Source organism: Neoarius graeffei, chromosome 17 (genome assembly GCF_027579695.1).
Source record: "Neoarius graeffei isolate fNeoGra1 chromosome 17, fNeoGra1.pri, whole genome shotgun sequence".
NCBI classification, from domain to species: domain Eukaryota; kingdom Metazoa; phylum Chordata; class Actinopteri; order Siluriformes; family Ariidae; genus Neoarius; species Neoarius graeffei.
The window spans coordinates 46738251-46752922 of NC_083585.1; the positions used below are offsets into that span (position 1 = coordinate 46738251).

Consider the following 14672-nt stretch of genomic DNA (forward strand, 5'->3'; position numbering starts at 1 on the left):
TTATAAAATTATCTATCTATCTATCTATCTATCTATCTATCTATCTATCTATCTATCTATCTATCTATCTATCTATCTAGTTTCATTTCTGTTGCCTTTTTCCTCTTTGCTTATGGCAAACGTATATAATTTGTACACATACAATTACTTAGTTATCCATCATCCATGGGGAAAAACAAAGAGCTTTCAAAGAGACAAATGGTTGACCTACACCCGACAGGTAATTGATATAAAAAAAAAAAGTCAAAATATCATTAAGTGTGACTTGGGAAATAATACAATTATGAAAGTTCAGAGATGTGATTTTCTTTCTTCCTTTTTCTTTTCTCCTCTCAGTAAGGGTGCCAATATTTTGTATTTAAAAAAAAATGTACTATACATTTTTTCCCCCTGTGTGTTTGAAAAATCAGCGTAACATCACCCTACGTTTGAACTCAAAATATCACCGGATGCATTTTAAATGTATCATTTGAAATATACACTCGCTGGCCACTTTTTTTAGGAACACCCGTGTCACGCGGCGGCAGCTCAGTGCATAAAATCGTGCAGATACACGGCAGAAGCTTCAGTTAATGTTCAAATCAAACATCAGGATGGGGAAAAACGTGATCTCGGTGACTTTGAACGTCATGTACTTTTATGCCTGACGGGCTGGTTTGTTTATTTTAGAGAAACTAAAAACGTCCTGTGAATGACAGTTTTGTGGGTGGAAACACCACGCTGAGAGGGAGGTCAGAGGAGAGGGGCCAGACTGATTTGAGCTGAAATCAGGACGGATAAGGTAACTCAAACTACCGCTCTTTACATCCATGGTGAGCAGAAAAGCATCTCAGAAGAGGTGGATGGGTTACAACACCAGGGTTCCATTCCTGTCAGCCAAGAACGTGAATTTAGGGCTACAGTAGGCACAGGGGGGAAAAAATTCCCAATCTTCAACTGTATAGATTTTGTGACATGGCCAACCAGTGTATATTTTAGCTCGTTTTTCTGAAGTGACAATAAATTGGAGTTAATTGTACATACTGTACATTTAACCTTACTAACTACCATTATTCTATCCACATTCACTGGATATGAGCAATCGCGCGCTCTGATTGGCTACTCTACTACTAGGATATCAGCTCATATACCGTGAGTAGAGAAGAACAAAATGGCAGAGCGTGTTGCTGAACCAACCGAGGACGAAATAAAAACTCTACTTGAAAACAAAACCCCCAAAAAGCAACAAAATATGGAATAAAAGTATTTGACGGTAAGAATTTATCGTTTTTATTATTTTACAAGAATTATCGCGTTTTTCACAAATTGCTCCTGTCATTTCACCGGTTTGTTTACGTTCTAAGTGGAAATTATTTTGTCGGACGTTTTGTATAAAGTTTTTATTGATCAAATTTGCAAAAAATAAAAATGCCCTGTTTCTCAAAATCTAGTGAATGTGGAAAGAATAAAACAGTTATTCCACTCAATCTCGTCGTACAAGCCGACTCGGTGCTACGTGCCTCGTCGGCTATCGGCTCATGTACGACTCGATTTTGTGGAATAACTGTTAATTATTACTCTTGCTATATTCTGATTATTATATCATGCCTGACTCCAAATATGTTATCAGGAAATGGGTGGATTTCTTTTAACACTGCGTGTCTCTGACCTGCTGCATAAATGGGTTGCTGGTGTATCGTCCGTTGAGCTCGGAGCAGGTTACTCTGAACATTCTTGCTGATGCATCGTTCTGCAGGTTCTGGTAGCGCACCTGTCTGATGGCCTGCGCATAGTGAACCATGGAGTCCACACCTGCACCACAGATACGAGACAAGACTTGAGATTATATGTGGTTATGACACGAGCTGTATGTAGCATTTGGGTGATTCGATGTTCTCTTTACCGTAAATGGACATGCCAGATGTTGAGTTGGTATAATCCAAGTGTTTGCCCAATAGTGCGCTGTGCGGCAGCTGGAGGGTCTCGAACCCCTCCCGTAACTCCTCCCCTAACACCAGGATGTCACAGTAGTCGAGATTATGGACGATTTCTTCTAACATGCCTGATCTGTGCACTACACACACACACACACACACACACACACACACACAGAGAAAGCCATGAGCTTGGTTTTAAATGACTAATTGAAGCCTGACTCTCGAGGGACTCTGCTTCTTTTTTTTTTTTTCTCCTCCTCAGTCATCGATCAACAGCAGCAGACTGTCTGCTAGGTGTAAAAATTGGAAGTCTTCATGGGAATTAAATAGAGTAGGCAAACATGCTAGATTAGAAAATGATCGAGAGACAAGAGGAGACCTACAGTACAGGAAGTGGAAGCCAGGGGAGCTCTGTGCTGCAAGAACACTCGTAAATGAGTGCTCTGGTCTATTTAGAGCTGAGAAGGGACCGTCCTCTCCGCTCTCATATTGTTTCCTCACTTATTTATGGGTTTGTTGTCATTTTTTGCTGCCGTTATCCCTGAGCAGAAGCACATGAGGGTGAGGATAAATGAATAATGTAACATGCACTATGCTCTTCTGCATGCTGGAGTGAAAGCTGTTTCGCTCTGTGACCCTCTGACCATGCCATAATAAAATATGGTATTATACACTACCGTTCAAAAGTTTGGGGTCACTTTGAAATGTCCTTATTTTTGAAAGAAAAGCACTGTTCTTTTCAATGAAGATCACTTTAAACTAATCAGAAATCCACTCTATCCATTGCTAATGTGGTAAATGACTATTCTAGCTGCAAATGTCTGGTTTTTGGTGCAATATCTCCATAGGTGTATAGAGGCCCATTTCCAGCAACTCTCACTCCAGTGTTCTAATGGTACAATGTGTTTGCTCATTGCCTCAGAAGGCTAATGGATGATTAGAAAACCCTTGTACAATCATGTTAGCACAGCTGAAAACAGTTGAGCTCTTTAGAGAAGCTATAAAACTGACCTTCCTTTGAGCAGATTGACTTTCTGGAGCATCACATTTGTGGGGTCGATTAAATGCTCAAAATGGCCAGAAAAATGTCTTGACTATATTTTCTATTATTTTACAACTTATGGTGGTAAATAAAAGTGTGACTTTTCATGGAAAACACAAAGTTGTCTGGGTGACCCCAAACTTTTGAACGGTAGTGTATACCGTACTGTACAAAAGTTTTAGGCACCCTTTTTTTTTTTTGTAAAAACTTTGATTTTTATTTGATGACTTCTTCATTATCCAGTCAGTACGAAAACATTTTAGATTTCAAATATTAGTTTTCTGACACAAAATTAAATCTTACAGAAAAAGTGTTCGTATGTCAGTAAAGAAAGCAGCAGATTACAGAAGAGACGATTTTCAGGAAAAAAAGATGAAGGCTGCGGAGTTTTCTGCAAAAATAAGAAGCAAGTGTCAAATCAAATTAAATCAAGTTTATTTGTATAGCGCTTTTAACAATAAACATTGTCGCAAAGCAGCTTTACAGAATTTGAACGACTTAAAACATGAGCTAATTTTATCCCTAATCTATCGCCAATGAGCAAGCCTGTGGCGACGGTGGCAAGGAAAAACTCCCTCAGACGACATGAGGAAGAAACCTCGAGAGGAACCAGACTCAAACGGGAACCCATCCTCATTTGGGCAACAACAGACAGCCTGACTATAAAATTAACAGTTTTAACAGGTATAACCCTCAACTGTCCTCATGGGGCCGTCCTTCACAGGAGCGGTGTGATAGTAAAGCCTCCAGAAGAACTGTGGATGGTTCTGCAAGATGTTCCCTAAAATTTACAGCTCATTTAATTTCCTTATGAAGCTGCACTGACTATACCTGAGACTATATATTTTTTAAGCAAAGGGTCATCACAACACATATTGCCTTTGTATCAATTATTACTGTTTAGTGCTCTTTATAGTATTTTTATTACATGCAGAAACATTTAATTTCATGACTTTTGAAGGCATGTTTTTTTCTACAGCATTTCTTTACATGTGCCTAAGACTTTTGCACAGTACTCTTATGTCTAAGACAGTTTCATTAACATAGAAGAAGGGCACATGGTAGAGTGTATACCTCCGCCAAGCCACCTATTATCAACATCAAAATCAAATCACTTGAACCAAGGATAATACTAAAGCTGTACACCAAATTTCATCCAAATCTGTTCACTACTTTTTGAGTTACGTTGGGAACAGACAAAAAAATAATAATCATGGATTTACGTACAGTACATATCCTGATTTGCAACAAAATCTAATCAGTTGTTCCTTGGCCCATGCCAAGGAACCCCTCCCCTTTCCTCAAAATTCCATCAAAATCCGTTCACTACTTTTTGAGTTAGATTGGGAACAGTCAAACAAACAAACAGAGTCGAAAACATAAATTCCTCCAATAAAGTTGGCAGATGTAGCCACACACCATTTAACAGTGCTATATCCAGTACATCTATGAAATATTTCAACCAGAAGGTATTTGGAGTCCAGCCTTTGCTTTTTTGCACTGCATTGGTGCCCCAAATCTATTGCAGCTAGCAAATCATTTTAATTACAAGTACACACCCAAAATTTTATATACTCATTTTTCCTAGAGTTATTTCCTAGAGTTATTGACAAGTGTAGCTCATAATACAGTACTATGATCTTACAGTGGTGCTTGAAAGTTCATGAACCCTTGAGAATTTTCTATATTTCTGCATAAATATGACCTAAAACATCATCAGATTTTCACACAAGTCCTAAAAGTAGATAAAGAGAACCCAGTTAAACAAATGAGACGAAAAATATTATACTTGGTCATATATTTATTGAGGAAAATGATCCAATATTACATATCTGTGAGTGGCAAAAGTATGTGAACCTTTGCTTTCAGTATCTGGTGTGACCCCCTTGTGCAGCAATAACTGCAACTAAACGTTTCCGGTAACTGTTGATCAGTCCTGCACACCGGCTTGGAGGAATTTTAGCCCGTTCCTCCGTACAGAACAGCTTCAACTCTGGGATGTTGGTGGGTTTCCTCACATGAACTGCTCGCTTCAGGTCCTTCCACAACATTTCGATTGGATTAAGGTCAGGACTTTGACTCGGCCATTCCAAAACATTAACTTTATTCTTCTTTAACCATTCTTTGGTAGAAGGACTTGTGTGCTTAGGGTCGTTGTCTTGCTGCATGACCCACCTTCTCTTGAGATTCAGTTCATGGACAGATGTCCTGAGATTTTCCTTTAGAATTCGCTGGTATAATTCAGAATTCATTGTTCCGTCAATAATGGCAAGCCGTCCTGGCCCAGATGCAGCAAAACAGGCCCAAACCATGATACTACCACCACCATGTTTCACAGATGGGATAAGGTTCTTATGCTGGAATGCAGTGTTTTCCTTTCTCCAAACATAACATTTCTCATTTAAACCAAAAAGTTCTATTTTGGTCTCATCCATCCACAAAACATTTTTCCAATAGCCTTCTGGCTTGTCCACATGACCTTTAGCAAACTGCAGATGAGCAGCAATGTTGTTTTTGGAGAGCAGTGGCTTTCTCCTTGCAACCCTGCCATGCACACCATTGTTGTTCAGTGTTCTCCTGATGGTGGACTCATGAACATTAACATTAGCCAATGTGAGAGAGGCCTTCAGTTGCTTAGAAGTTACCCTGGGGTCCTTTGTGACCTCGCCTACTATTACATGCCTTGCTCTTGGAGTGATCTTTGTTGGTCGACCACTCCTGGGGAGGGTAACAATGGTCTTGAATTTCCTCCATTTGTACACAATCTGTCTGACTGTGGATTGGTGGAGTCCAAACTCTTTAGAGATGGTTTTGTAAGCTTTTCCAGCCTGATGAGCATCAACAACGCTTTTTCTGAGGTCCTCAGAAATCTCCTTTGTTCGTGACATGATACAGTTCCCCAAACACGTGTTGTGAAGATCAGACTTTTATTTAAAGCACAGGGATCTATCAAACAGGGTGCCCACTCACACCTAATCCTAGAGGTTCACATACTTTTGCCACTCACAGATATGTAATATTGGATCATTTTCCTCAATAAATAAATGACCAAGTATAATATTTTTCTCTCATTTGTTTAACTGGTTTCTTTTTATCTAGTTTTAGGACTTGTGTGAAAATCTGATGATGTTTTCGGTCATACACTATATTGCCAAAAGTATTTGCTCACCCATCCAAATTATCGGAATCAGGTGTTCCAATCACTTTCATGGCCACAGGTGTATAAAAATCAAGCACCTAGGCATGCAGACTGTTTTTACAGTTTGGAGCTGGCCCCTTCCTCTTCCAACATGACTGTGCACCAGTGCACGAAGCAAGGTCCATAAAGACATGGAGGACAGAGTCTGGTGTGGATGAACTTAACTGGCCTGCACAGAGTCCTGACCTCAACCCGATAGAACACCTTTGGGATTAATTAGAGCGGAGACTGAGAGCCAGGCCTTCTCGTCCAGCATCAGTGTGTGACCTCACAAATGCACTTCTGGAAGAATGGTCAAAAATTCCCATGAACACACTCCTAAACCTTGTGGACAGCCTTCTCAGAAGAGTTGAAGCTGTTCTAGCTGCAAAGGGTGGACCGACGTCATATTGAACCCTATGGATTAGGAATGGGATGTCACTTAAGCTCATATGTGAGTCAAGGCAGGTGAGCGAATACTTTTGGCAATATAGTGTATTTATGTAGAAATATAGAAAATTTTAAAGGGTTCACAAACTTTCAAGCACCACTGTATAATCTAATATTACAAGTTCACAATGGGAAATGAGTCACTTGGATCATAAACTTTATCTCCATCAGTCTTGTCTTCAACCACAATCACTGATTAATTGGGTGAGATTTCTTCTGTTGGCAAACTTTCCCATTTCTTAGCATTGAACTGAATATTACACACTTGTCCACCACCATGTCTACAGTAAATGAGTGAATTGTGGATAATTTGACCACTATTATTTAGTCAGTTTACAAACTGAACTAAGTAGGCCAACCTACGTTCAGTTCACTATTGGCATGTAACCAAGAATAATGATCAAAGCATGACGTTTACCGTGTGAGAAAAGCACGCTTGGCTAGCAATCGCTTCATTCACTGGTGTCTTATTTACCTAATAAATAATGAAATAATGATCTCGTAAGAAAGACAAAAACCATGGTTTGAAAAAAACATTTCTATGTTATTTTGGTGAAATATACTTATACTTTTAAAAATATGTTAGAGGCAATATAGGTAAACCTCAATCTTGGTCAAAACAGGAAGTTCGCCACACTAACATCTGGCAGGTTTTCCCAAATTGTTGAAGTTTACCCATAGCTTAATTTTAAGTGACAGATTTCAAATTGAATTGCAATTTCTTCATTAGGGGCTGCATAGACTAGTTAAAGGTGCCCTTCCACCAAAAACGTTTAATACTGGCTCTTTTTGAAATACCATAGTTCACTCCGAGTTGCATATGCATGCTGCATGTGAAAATGTAATTCTACCCCCATTCCCTGTACAACCCCAATTCCAAAAAAGTTGGGACAAAGTACAAATTGTAAATAAAAACGGAATGCAATAATTTACAAATCTCAAAAACTGATATTGTTTTCACAATAGAACATAGCCAACATATCAAATGTCGAAAGTGAGACATTTTGAAATTTCATGCCAAATATTGGCTCATTTGAAATTTCATGACAGCAACACATCTCAAAAAAGTTGGGACAGGGGCAATAAGAGGCTGGAAAAGTTAAAGGTACAAAAAAGGAACAGCTGGAGGACCAAATTGCAACTCATCAGGTCAATTGGCAATAGGTCATTAACATGACTGGGTATAAAAAGAGCATCTTGGAGTGGCAGCGGCTCTCAGAAGTAAAGATGGGAAGAGGATCACCAATCCCCCTAATTCTGCGCCCACAAATAGTGGAGCAATATCAGAAAGGAGTTCGACAGTGTAAAATTGCAAAGAGTTTGAACATATCATCATCTACAGTGCATAATATCATCAAAAGATTCAGAGAATCTGGAAGAATCTCTGTGCGTAAGGGTCAAGGCCGGAAAACCATACTGGGTGCCCGTGATCTTCGGGACCTTAGATGGCACTGCATCACATACAGGCATGCTCCTGTATTGGAAATCACAAAATGGGCTCAGGAATATTTCCAGAGAACATTATCTGTGAACACAATTCACCGTGCCATCCGCCGTCGCCAGCTAAAACTCTATAGTTCAAAGAAGAAGCCATATCTAAACATGATCCAGAAGCGCAGACATCTTCTCTGGGCCAAGGCTCATTTAAAATGGACTGTGGCAAAGTGGAAAACTGTTCTGTGGTCAGACGAATCAAAATTTGAAGTTCTTTATGGAAATCAGGGACGCCGTGTCATTCGGACTAAAGAGGAGAAGGACAACCCAAGTTGTTATCAGCGCTCAGTTCAGAAGCCTGCATCTCTGATGGTATGGGGTTGCATTAGTGCGTGTGGCATGGGCAGCTTACACATCTGGAAAGACACCATCAATGCTGAAAGGTATATCCACGTTCTAGAGCAACATATGCTCCCATCCAGACGACGTCTCTTTCAGGGAAGACCTTGCATTTTCCAACATGACAATGCCAAACCACATACTGCATCAATTACAGCATCATGGCTGCGTAGAAGAAGGGTCCGGGTACTGAACTGGCCAGCCTGCAGTCCAGCTCTTTCACCCATAGAAAACATTTGGCGCATCATAAAACGGAAGATACGACAAAAAAGACCTAAGACAGTTGAGCAACTAGAATCCTACATTAGACAAGAATGGGTTAACATTCCTATCCCTAAACTTGAGCAACTTGTCTCCTCAGTCCCCAGACATTTACAGACTGTTGTAAAGAGAAAAGGGGATGTCTCACAGTGGTAAACATGGCCTTGTCCCAACTTTTTTGAGATGTGTTGTTGTCATGAAATTTAAAATCACCTAATTTTTCTCTTTAAATGATACATTTTCTCAGTTTAAACATGTGATGTCATCTATGTTCTATTCTGAATAAAATATGGAATTTTGAAACTTTCACATCATTGCATTCTGTTTTTATTTACAATTTGTACTTTGTCCCAACTTTTTTGGAATCGGGGTTGTATTAGCTTATGAAAGAAAATAGTCGGAAAAACGAGCGGATCTGAAAAAGCCATACGATCTTGCGTCACTTCGTAAATTAGTATTCATGGCCTCGCCCACCTTGGCTTGTGACCGCCCACGGGAAGGAAGTTCGGATTTAAGCGCGAGGAGAGATAACAGAGCCAGTGTTGCCAGATTGGGCGGTTTTAAGTGCATTTTGGCGGATTTGAACATATTTTGGGCTGGAAAACGTTAGCAGTATCTGGCAACACTGAGCAGAGCCCATCTCGTCAGTAGCTAACGAAGAGGACCTAACAGCAAGTTGAAAACATGTCTGAACAAGTTTGTGCCTGTGTTATTTGTGGCAGTAACACATCAACGTTGCATTTCTTGCCCAAGATAGAAGAGGTGAAGAAGAAATCAGACCCTCCAGGATTTCGCGATGTTGCGATTTGCAACTTCAACGCAAATTCAACCAATCCCCGCGAATTTAGGGCGGTGTTGAAATTATATCCAATCACTGCAACTTTCCCGCAAATTTGACCAATCGTTGGCATCGTCTTGAGGTGACGTCGACAAACTACCTTCCGCCTTACTTCCATGTATACGGTCAATGTGCGAGTCAGTGTTTATGTAGGCTTAAATTCTGTAACTGAAAGTATGTTATGTTTACAGTGAAGGACTGTGTGCACTTTACATTATTTTTTTTTACTTAATACAAGAAATTAATGGATGCCAACATTTTTGCCAAAATGGTATTTTATTTTCCATTGTTCAGGCAGCTTCAGCATCATACTGTGAGATTCTGTTCAAATTGTTTTTTTCTTCTATGAAGCCTGAGCCATTTATTTTATTAGTTTATAATTATTGTTTAATTTAGTTTTCAGGAGAGACTGCCTGCACACAGTACTAGTATTAATAGTTTTTTTCTTACATGAAAGCTGAGGCATTTATATTATATTTTAAGGTAACTTCATGTTGTGCTGTGAGGTTCTCTGCACTTTAACTTTTGAACCAACAGGAGCATTTGGATAAGTAAAGCCTATTTTTCTGCATTTTTGTAGTCCTGGTAATCTTTTATATTGGTAAAGTTGTTTATAGGACCATTTCTCAGTGTCTTTGTTTTTTTAATCAATAGTTTTTCAGTAATAACTTAATATTTAACATATCACTCAATTTTAAATCACAAAAAGAGAAAATCGCAACAATTTCTCGCAACTTTCACTTCCTCCCGCAATGTAATCGCAACAAAAACCTAAAAAACACCGCAACGTCAGACATTTTAGCCCGCAACAATCACAAAAAAGGCCCACGAAATCCTGGGGGGACTGATAAATGGTTGGAATTTATCTTTGGAACGCCACCAGCGAAGTATAATGCAGCGTTAGTCCTGTGTTCTGATCATTTCAACCACAGTGACTTTTCAAACTTCGGTGCCGTCAGTAGTGGTTTTGCTTCGAGGTTGCATTTAATCCCTGGATCTGTGCCGTCAAGACGATCGACCACCAGCTCACAAGCTGTAAGTAAAACATGAACTTTTTGTTCGAAGGTTTTTGTTACAAAATATCATGTTCATATTCTCCACGTTAGCATGCAGGACATGGTCACAAGCGAGGCAGGGATGAGAGTTTTCCGCTTTTTCTGAGTAAAAAACGACCTTTTTATATTATGCCAAATCCGTTGAGAATTTTTTTATTATTAATTTCGGGGGGTTGGGGTATGTTCCTTCATGCTGTTCAAACTTTATTAACTCCAACGATGTTTACACATTATTTGTAAGTCGCCATCTTTAGTCTCGTTTAAATCTCGTTGAATGTGATGTAAAATTCGTGTTATCTACATTGTTATTGGTCAAACCATCGACGTCGAGACCATAATAGCCAATCAAAACAGTTTTTACAAAGACACCCACATTCTTTTTTTTTAAGTCACTCGTTCATTTTATTCATTTGTTTGTTTAGTAAAAACCCAAACATTTGTTGAAATTTTTCTTATTTCCTCGCGTCGCACCTCAATGACATCAGCACGCAATATTTGTTCCTTCTCTCTCGCTGTAGTAAGACACCCACATCCGCTTGTTCTGACTCACTGGAGGTAGCGTCACAGTGCTGTTAGCCAATCAGAGGTAACACGTTTACATGTCATGAATATTAATGAGTAAGAGCTGAAATCCTGTCGTTCTCCCGCCACCCACTCCTCCACCAAACTAGAACAGCCTGAAACAGGAGAACCACAGCATTTTTTTTTTCACCAAAACCGGCTCACAGGGCATTCATTCATACTAGCGACCACCGCACAATTAATGAAAAAACGATGCAATGAGACCTTTAATACTTGCCACTGTAGACATGCCAACGAATTAGGGTGATGGAAAAACAGTGAGACAGACAGTAAAGAACGCTGGCTAAGTGTACTCTGTATGTGATAAATGATTTCACACTTGATGAATCCAATTCTCTGATCAACTGCACAAGACGATGCTGGGATTAGTCTATTTTCCTTTGCTTTAATGCACCATTAACACTTTGAAATTACTTTGCATGAAATGGAGAAGTGTGTGCAAGTCCTAGATAGTCATGAAGTAATTCCTTCTGCTGTTACATTTATTAACCATTAAAGCGATAGAATATTTAAATAAAATCCTTGCACTGTCCTGGACGCTGCTGTAGACGTTACATTAACGTAGACGGAGTGTCAACACTATGCTGCACGCTGTCAGTTTCAGAATTGGCGAGTTTCCTTTTATTATTAACTGTGTAGCGTAAAGAAAGAAGCTCTGTAGCTGGAAAATTAATTTGTAGCTTGTGCTGAAGGACAGTTTGACACATTCTTTATAAAACAAGCTAAAAATAGCGAGTCATATCATCCCTAATCTAGTCGTATTTTACTGTGGAAAACACAAGGGTATTTTTTTTCATCTCATCTCATTATCTCTAGCCGCTTTATCCTGTTCTACAGGGTCGCAGGCGAGCTGGAGCCTATCCCAGCTGACTACGGGCGAAAGGCGGGGTACACCCTGGACAAATCGCCAGGTCATCACAGGGCTGACACAGAGACACAGACCACCATTCACACTCACATTCACACCTACGGTCAATTTAGAGTCACCAGTTAATCTAACCTGCATGTCTTTGGACTGTGGGGGAAACCGGAGCACCCGGAGGAAACCCATGCGGACACGGGGAGAACATGCAAACTCCGCACAGAAAGGCCCTCGCCGGCCACGGGGCTCGAACCTGGACCTTCTTGCTGTGAGGCCACAGCGCTAACCACTACACCACCGTGCCGCCCCCGTATTTTTTTCATGCTCTGTTATATAGGAGTTCCAGCAAGATAAACCTAAATGGGGCTTGACCTCACGCACTTCTGCCTTCAGACTGTCCAAGTGCCCTTTTGGCTGGTTGGCTGGCTGGCATGTATAATAACATGGCTTCCAGGTCGCTCACAGATGAAAAATTTATGCCCGGAGTGTAGTTTTGAACCCTGTAACTGGGGTGTCACCCTTGGATGCAGCATTGCCCAAGACCTGCTGTTGCTGTGAGGCATGGTTGATCCAAGCTTGCCCCAGGAATAAAACAACTGGGTTAGACTGACTTGATTTTCAAGGTTTGTTTCCCTCATGGCATACGCCTGCGGTGCAAACAACAGTGTGTGTGTGTGTGTGAGAGAGAGAGAGAGAGAGAGAGAGAGAAAGAACAAAGGACTATTTTGGCAGGTGGCATTCTTATAATAAGACTTAACTTCCCAATTAACACGTCAAAACAAATATAAAATAGTCTTTCATATTAGAACTGCAACTCGAGGACCTTAGCGGCTTTGAATAGCATGCCAACCTTTCTGAATTTTGCATAGGATCCCCACAGCTACTAGTTATCACTCGAAAACGTGTAAGAGTTAGTCTTCTTTCCCAAACCCTGACCACTAATGACTTGAATCGGGAATGACTGGCATCTGTGCAGGTGTTCTGAGCTCTCTAATATTGACTGACATCCTGCACGCCCCACCCACTTTCCCTTGCCCTTCCCTTTCCCTTTCACTCGTGTCTTGTCTCCTTCAGATTTTCATGCTTGAAAGATGCACTGATGTGGTGCCCTCGCTATTATTCAAGGTAAAGGGAGAATGCTTTGAGTTCATTCATGTATAATAAAATTACTCAGTGTACAGGTATGTTTTACTTTCCTAACATCAAAGAAATACAGTGGTGCTTGAAAGTTTGTGAACCCTTTATAATTTTCTATATTTCTGTATAAATATGACCTAAAACATCGTCAGATTTTCACACAAGTCCTAAAAGTAGATAAAGAGAACCCAGTTAAACAAATGAGGCAAAAATATTATACTTGGTCATTTATTTATTGAGGAAAATGATCCAATATTACATATCTGTGAGTGGCAAAAGTATGTGAACCTTTGCTTTCAGTATCTGGTGTGACCCCCTTGTGCAGCAATAACTGCAACTAAACGTTTCCGGTAACTGTTGATCAGTCCTGCACACCGGCTTGGAGGAATTTTAGCCCATTCCTCCGTACAGAACAGCTTCAACTCTGGGATGTTGGTGGGTTTCCTCACATGAACTGCTCGCTTCAGGTCCTTCCACAACATTTCGATTGGATTAAGGTCAGGACTTTGACTTGGCCATTCCAAAACATTAACTTTATTCTTCTTTAACCATTCTTTGGTAGAACGACTTGTGTGCTTAGGTTCGTTGTCTTGCTGCATGACCCACCTTCTCTTGAGATTCAGTTCATGGACAGATGTCCTGACATTTTCCTTTAGAATTCGCTGGTATAATTCAGAATTCATTGTTCCATCAATGATGGCAAGCCGTCCTTGCCCAATTGCAGCAAAACAGGCCCAAACCATGATACTACCACCACCATGTTTCACAGATGGGATAAGGTTCTTATGCTAGAATGCAGTGTTTTCCTTTCTCCAAACATAATGCTTCTCATTTAAACCAAAAAGTTCTATTTTGGTCTCATCCATCCTCAAAACATTTTTCCAAGAGCCTTCTGGCTTGTCCACGTGATCTTTAGCAAACTGCAGATGAGCAGCAATGTTCTTTATGGAGAGCAGTGGCTTTCTCCTTGCAACCCTGTCATGCACACCACTGTTGTTCAGTGTTCTCCTGATGGTGGACTCATGAACATTAACATTAGCCAATGTGAGAGAGGCCTTCAGTTGCTTAGAAGTTACCCTGGGGTCCTTTGTGACCTCGCCGACTATTACACGCCTTGCTCTTGGAGTGATCTTTGCTGGTCGACTACTCCTGGGGGTCCACCATATGTAATATTGAATCATTTTCCTCAATAAATAAATGACCAAGTATAATATTTTTGTCTCATTTGTTTAACTGGGTTCTCTTTATCTACTTTTAGGACTTGTGTGAAAATCTGATAATGTTTTCGGTCATATTTATGCAGAAATATAGAAAATTCTAAAGGGTTCACAAACTTTCAAGCACCACTGTATATACAGGACCAGTCAAAAGTTTGGACACACCTTGTAATTCAGTGGATTTTCTTTACTGTTATTAATTAAAAGTCACTTCATGTCTTAAAGTAATGATGGATCTCGTTTCTCTTTACTTAGTTGAGCGGTTCTTGACATAATATGGATTACTGCAGTTGTGGAATAG

General features: G+C 40.1%; 1 protein-coding gene across 1 annotated transcript in view; it reads right to left on the reverse strand.

Annotated features, from left to right (window-relative positions):
- The window catches only part of clstn2b (calsyntenin 2b), a gene marked incomplete at its 5' end in the record, with an annotated part of 375601 nt that overhangs the window by 12499 nt on the left and 348430 nt on the right, over positions 1 to 14672 (reverse strand). The window contains 2 exons of the mRNA XM_060897678.1: positions 1649 to 1791; positions 1883 to 2053. Of these exons, the coding sequence (XP_060753661.1) occupies positions 1649 to 1791; positions 1883 to 2053 (314 nt within the window). The remainder of the gene's footprint in view (positions 1 to 1648; positions 1792 to 1882; positions 2054 to 14672) is intronic.